This window comes from Pyrus communis, chromosome 16, assembly GCF_041283825.1.
Source record: "Pyrus communis isolate YQ-2024b chromosome 16, ASM4128382v1, whole genome shotgun sequence".
NCBI lineage: Eukaryota > Viridiplantae > Streptophyta > Magnoliopsida > Rosales > Rosaceae > Pyrus > Pyrus communis.
Genome location: NC_142580.1, coordinates 25448871 through 25455747, shown reverse-complemented (window position 1 = coordinate 25455747; position 6877 = coordinate 25448871). Strand labels below are relative to the sequence as shown.

At 37.6% G+C, this 6877-nt stretch overlaps 1 protein-coding gene and 1 pseudogene across 1 annotated transcript; both read left to right on the top strand.

Annotated features, from left to right (window-relative positions):
- Nucleotides 1–3865: 3865 nt before the first annotated feature.
- Nucleotides 3866–6387, top strand: LOC148690186 (nardilysin-like). Its single transcript, XM_088687209.1, has 6 exons — nt 3866–4003; nt 4404–4586; nt 4977–5141; nt 5246–5349; nt 5474–5535; nt 6061–6387. Exons 1-6 carry the CDS (start codon nt 3866–3868, stop codon nt 6066–6068), a joined length of 660 nt encoding a protein of 219 aa, XP_088543335.1. The 3' UTR covers nt 6069–6387.
- LOC137733046 (5S ribosomal RNA) lies at nt 4045–4163 on the top strand (annotated as a pseudogene).
- Nucleotides 6388–6877: the final 490 nt, after the last annotated feature.

Here is a 6877-nt window from a genome sequence, read left to right as displayed (position 1 = left end):
GGAGTCAGTTTATCAAATATATGGCAGTGAGCACTCTTTGAGACAAGAATTTCTTAGGAATGCTCATGTGAAGCATGAGTGAACACGTCTTCTCGAGGAGATCTTTATTTTTCCTCTCGGCCACCAACCCCCCCTCCCGGTTTTGTTGTGGGGGTGCCAATACAACTAGGTTGATGAAATATGTCATGCTTGCTCAAATATTGTGACATGTTGCTGGACATGTATTTGGTGCCATTATCCAATCTTAGTGTTTGAAATTTGGAATCAAAGTGAGTTATGACAAGGTTGTGAAAATCTTTGAACATGCTAACAACTTCACTTTTAAATTCAAGAGATATAGCCAAGTGATTCTGGTGAAATCATCAACAAATTTCACAAAATACTTATAGCCATCAAAAGATTCATTAATTGGACCCCAAAACATTTGAATGTACAATTTCAAAGGGCTTGCTTACTAGCTCTAGACAAGGAGGAATTAAATCGTAGTCTAGAAATTTTGGAAAAGTTACTAGTGTCACACTTGATAAGTGTTTGACACATACTAGGAAATGACTTTGACAAAATAAGTGCAGACGGATATGCTAGGCATTGATGCCACAAATATGAGTCTTGGGGTTGCTTTGAACTTGGAATTGAACTAACTTAAAGGCCCTTGGATAATGGGAGCTCCCTTGGCAAATAATAGGGACCATTGAGGAAGAACCCTTCACCAATTGTCTTCCCGGTAACTGGGTTGTGAAAAATCACATTATGAGGTAAGAAAATTGTAAGGCAGTTTAGTGTTTTGTTGATTTTTCCTATGGAAAGAAGTTGAAACAAAAAGGTAGGAACATATATGGCTGTTGACTCAACTTGTTATATATCAACCTAATTTTTCCTCTACCCATAACTAAGACTTTTTCCATTTGCATCCGACACTTGGAATAACGTTGTTTTGGAAATCAAGCAAGTTCGTTGTTTGGTTTTTCATGTGGTTAGTGGCACCTAAATCAATGATCCAACAATCATGCACACGACTAGTATTTAGAGTAGTAGAAAAGGCATTGAAGATACCTGGGGTTGCTTCATGTGGTACTCCCTTAGCCTCCGTTAGAAACCCTGCAAATTTGCCAAGTAGGGCACGGTGGTCCTCAGAATCAGTCCCCGCTGTCTTTTCACTTTCACCATTCCATTTTTGGCATTGAAGATCAAAAGCAAATTCATTGATTAGAGCAACAGGGTTTGAGGTAAAATCCAACAACCCATCATTTGAAGTTGTGGCTGTAAGATTAGTTAATGTAAATGCTGCATGATTCGCCATATGGCTGACCTTGTATGGAGAACTTTGAGTAATCTTATCGGTCCCTTGATGTCCTTGGTAAACTTTGGTTTCAACTCGGGATAAAGGATCCAGTAATGATCCTTTGTCTGCCCAATTCCAAGGCAGTGATTGCACTTTAAGTCAAGACGTTTACCTTGTAGACCTTGACCTCAGATGGCTTATGGTTTGAAGAATAAGCTTGCGATTATCTCGTGATGACTTTGGTGTCGAACTTTATGACCCGTCTTCTAACTTCTTCATGTTGGATGGTGGCACATACGCTAGAGAAAAAGGGAAGCTCTGAATTCATCAAAATGTGACTCCTTAAGTCTTCATACTTCAAGCTCAAGCTTGCTAGAATCTGGAAAATTTTATCCTCCTCGAGTCCTTTTAATAACACCGTAGTGCCTACGGTACAATGTTGATAGACATCTAACTCATTCCACATAATGGTAAGATCACCAAAATGTTGTATGAAGGACTTGACTTCTTGTTGAAGAGCTGCAACGTCCCTCTTCAGTTGAAAAACCCAAGTCGAGTTGTTTTGATTGCCATACGTTTCCTTCACTTTGTTCCATAAATATTGTGAGGAATCAAAGTAGCTGAAAATTTCAGCAATTTTCTTCTCCATGGAATTTAGCAGCCATGACATAACTAATTGATCATTGCACAACCATGTTTCACAATTTGGCTACGTAACTTTAGGTGGATGACTCCATTGATGAAGCCGAGCTTGGCTCTTCCACTGAGAGCCAAAGTAATTGCTCTTGACCAAGAAAGATAATTAAACTCATTCAAAAAAGCTGAACTGAGCCTTTGATTTGTGATGATATCAACCTCAGAGAAGTTTGTAGGAGGTGAGGCAAGTGTGCTCTCAGCCTGTTGATTTACTGAATTTTCTTCCACCATGTTGTTTGCTTAGAAGAATGAAAAACCACTATGCAGAGTCAGCCTTAAGAAGGACAAGGCTTTGATACCAAGTGGAAAAATGAATTTGAGTTGCTTTCCATTATAAATTAGTGTTTACACTAGACCTTATATGAAGCAGTAAAGGAGGAGAGGTTACATGCAACCTTCTCCTTGATCTTAGGCCTTTACTGATGACAATTGACCAATGAAAAAAGCATTCCTTAATTCAAGGAAGTTTACATCAAAGAGTCAACCTAAAAGCCTAGTTTCAAACAACATTAATAGGTAGCAGCATGGGGCTGACTGCAGTAGTAGGCACAGAGGTGCTGCAGCTGAAAAATAGAATTGCTACTAGTGCATTTTGTTCAAGATAAATCAACATGCTGTTAGTGGTTGAGTTTCGTGATGAGAGAGGAAATCCTAGTCTTTAGAGTTCTTTAATTCTGATTTGGGAACCAGCTGCTTTGAGATATGCTCTAAAATTTGCATTGTAAAAGATTTATAAGTACGTCCTTGTTAAAGACAACTCCAAACTAGTTATTGAGTCAGTTGTGGGTTGGTGCGTGTCACGCCCCAGACCCGGGGTTGGCGGAAAAACTCAAACCCGAATCCAGTGTGTGAGCTAAAAATTAAATTAAATAAAAGGAAGTTGAAGCAGGGTGAAAAACATGATTCCTCTTATAAAAAGAATCGAGAATTCTTTACAAGGCTAAAAATAAATAAACACTAAAAGAAAAATGGCCTCTGGGCACAAAATTAGGGACACAAATGAGGTGTTTGTGTTTGTTTAAACATCAATAGGGTGGAACAATGCTCATTCCGTAATGGGCACCATGTATTGTGCCTAATGTGAAGAAAAATAGACACAAACACATTATTGGGCACATAACCATAACTTTTGTCCACTTAAGGTCAGCAATGGAAATTTTTTATTAATTTGCAATGACACCATCAATGTTATTGTGCCTTGTAATTTAATATTTTTAAAGTACAAGTAAATTTTTTGTGCACTTTGTTCAAAATAATGTTTAAAACAAAATAAAAAACACTTTCCTCAATCTTCACACCTCACACTGTCCTTTTCCATGCGTCTAACCCCACCTTTTCCTTAGTTCCTCTGCCTCTTCTTTCTCTCTCGCTCTCACTTTCGCTTTCCCAATCGAACCAAGCCTCTCTTCTACCCTAGGCTCTCTCTCTCTCTCTCTCTCTCTCTCTCTCATTTTCCCCAAATTTTGCAGTCGGTGGTATCAACGGCTATGTGGGATTTGGTGAGGGGATGGGTTATGAGAGAGATCCTTCGACTTGTAGAGAGGGAGGGAGAGAGTCGGTATGTGATAATCTCCAATCCCTTCCGTGCGATTTCTCTAATTTGAATCTCGGATGGTTCCTCAGGGAGGGCATATTTGTGGGTTTTTGGTTTTTAGGGTTTCATGTTTTGGAAATTTTCTTTCTTTTTTGGGTATAAATATCGGGATTTTGGGGGGTTTTTACAGTAGTAGGTTTTTTGGAAATTCAAATTCTTGCATTGGCAAATCCAGGTAAAACCCTTCAATTTCATTTTGTTTTACCTTTTGAGGTATGATTTTATAGAAATTAACGGTTGGAATTAACTTTGGTAATCTTGATTTTGGTTTGGTTTAGATGAGTCCACCTGCTATGGTGAAGATAGAAGATGCTAAATTTTGCTTGGTAGAGGTAAATTTTGCTCAAATTTACTTATTTGTTATTGTGAAAAGTGTTTATCTTACATTGTCAGTCCCAAGCCCGGATAAAGGAGGAGGGGGAGTGCGTCAGGTAGTCGACATCCGTCACTTCTATCTTACGTCGAATCCTTGGGATGTGATCATACCAGCTCACATGCACCAGATCCCATCCGAACTCCGAAGTTAAACGAGTTTGGGCGAGAGTAGTACAAGGATGCGTGACCATCTGGGAAGTCCTCGTGTTGCATCCCCCACAGCCGACCCCACCTGGTGGGAAAAGGCTTTGTTGTGTTGTTGTTGTGTTGTTATTGTGAAAAGTGTTGTCAGAAGTGTTGGCAGCTGCCAAAAGTTTCATGCCAACAGATGATCGTTTTAAGGTATATGTGTTGCCTGTTGTTTCCATCACTCCACTCTATGTCTGGTTTAAGTTTGATTTTGCATACCTTGCTTTTTTCTTTTGGCTGGTCCATTGCTAATTGACACTTTAACAGGTCGTTAAAGAAGATATGAAGGGAAGGTTAAAGAACACCAATATGAAGCCTCTAAGTCACTCATCATACTTAAGATTGCAAGGTCTGTGTCAAATTTTTTATGATGCAGATGAGAAGTTGCATGTTTTGGATGAATTGTCTATTTCTGATTTGAAGTCATTCATTCTCGAGCTTTGTTCCCAGGTACACTACACAAATGTGCCTATATTTGTTACAGGTTACTGTTGTCAATTTGTGAAACTCAAGTTCTTAACATCATCCTCCAGCCGGGTATATTTTCATGAGAAATCCATGCGGTTCAGGCTTCTTGACCTCATGTTCTTTCACTTTGACATGTAACTTGATAAGTGCAGAGTAGTATGTTCTAGTGAGAGAATCAGAGAGTTACCCAATAGTTAATTTTGACTTTTATTTAAAACTAATTTTTTATATTTGATTTTAGAATGATTCATTTGTTTATTTTTTGTCAAAGCTCTTAGAATTAATTTAATTCAGGCATTTGCTTCAGCTTACTCTCCCCTTAATGTGTGAAGCTATACATTGAGGGCCTTTGCCATGGAAATTTGTTAAGAGGACGAAGCAATTACCCTGTCAAATATATTCAAATCGAATTTTTCCGTACCACCATTGCCTATCGAGTTGAGGCATAAAGAGTATGTTATTTGTCTTCCTCCTGGTGCTAACCTGATTAGAGATTCCAATGTGAAGAATAAGTCGGAAACGAACTCTGTGATTGGGGTAACTCAAAATGGAACATTTTCGTTTCGGTTTCCCTTTATGAAGGTGTACTGTCTTTGTTTGTACGTTGATATTCTTCCCTTGGTTGTGGTTTCATATTGCAGCTGTATTTTCAAGTTGAGCAAGAAGCAGGGATTGAGTCAATCTTATTGAAAGCATTGATAGATCTTTTCGATGAAATTGTGGAGCCACTTTTCAATCAACTAAGGTGATTTTATTTGAGACTGATACTTTTACTTACTGCCTAGCAAAAGATTCTGGGATCTAATAATAATGTTTTCAAATATATTTGAATATATGTTCATATAATTGTCTGCTATTTCTGGAAATAGGACAAAGGAGCAGCTTGGATATGTTGTTGAGTGTGGCCCACGGGTAACATACCATGTATATGGTATTCTCTCAATTCCTCTCTCAATTGATGCTAAAGTATTTGTTAAAATTCTTAGATTTAGGGTTTGGATAAATTAATTTTAGGGGTTTTGATTGTGGTAGAAATGTTTTAGTATTTCTCTGCACATTGCAAAATTCTGGTACTATTTGAGAGTTTTGGTGTTGCAATAAGTCCAGTGTTTGGCTTAGATGTGGGGTGTAAATCTGAATTCATGTATTTCTTTACAATTTTGATATCCTCAGATCAAGTTTATGAGTTCTGCTGTAAAAACCAAGCACCCCATTTCGTTTTTTTCAAAGGCTTCCTAAAAGCTTGGTTTGACAGTTGCTAGTCCATATTAAATTGGAGGAGTTAGTTTTGATTCCACCCGTCCCCCATTATCTCAATTATTTTGTTGTTAACTTTTGTTTTATGGTGTGGCAGCATTGAGAGAAGAGAATTTAGTAATTGGATCTAGGTAGAGATGCATGAGGATTATCTTTCAATTTCTTTTTCTTTTAATAATTTTGCCTTTTATGCAAGTAGGTTGTTGATGAACACTAACCAATGGACGGGCACCAAGAAGAGTGTAGCCATGAGGATTATCCTGATATGTTCACTCAAATAAAGTTTCTACACCTCAATGGCTTGGAGGTTCTGTTTTCTGTATGTGCTGGAGATCAGAATATTTTGTTGCAACTACTTTGCAGCTGATTATTTTTTCCGTAACGCATGATATGAATTTTCATGCCAGAAAGTAAATAAGGAACTTGCGTAAATTTGTTTTCTCTATTAGGTTGGAAGTATGTACTAAGGATTTTTATAATTTCTTTATTTTTAGGTTGGAAGGAAACTTGGGTTTTTTTTTTTAAATTGTAATTTGTTTTTTTTTTTAAATATTCAAATGATAGGGCACGATTACAAAATTGTGCCATCATGGATGGAAAAAGTGATCTGACAACCTTGTTAGAGAAAAGGCACAAAAAGACTCTTTGCTCACCTCTCTGAGCACAAAAAGCTATATGGTGCCCATTGATCAAAGGTGACGCCCATAGAGGGCACATATGGAAATATAGTTGCTGCACTTTGCAATTGGTATATGAGCACAATTGTTGGTGCTCTTTGGTCTCAAAGGGCACAAATAATTTATTATGTGCAGTGCCCATATTTTTTGTAGTGAAATATTCTTGCCTCACATCTAATTTGATCTCATCTCATCCACCATTTCGACTTAGTTCCTACACCTGCATAACAATAGAGGGATGAGCTTCAACAACTTAGTAGGGACATAACCTTACCATTGTAATTGACAATACTAAATTAAGTGTCAAGAAATCACAAAACCAAATATCAAAGTATTATC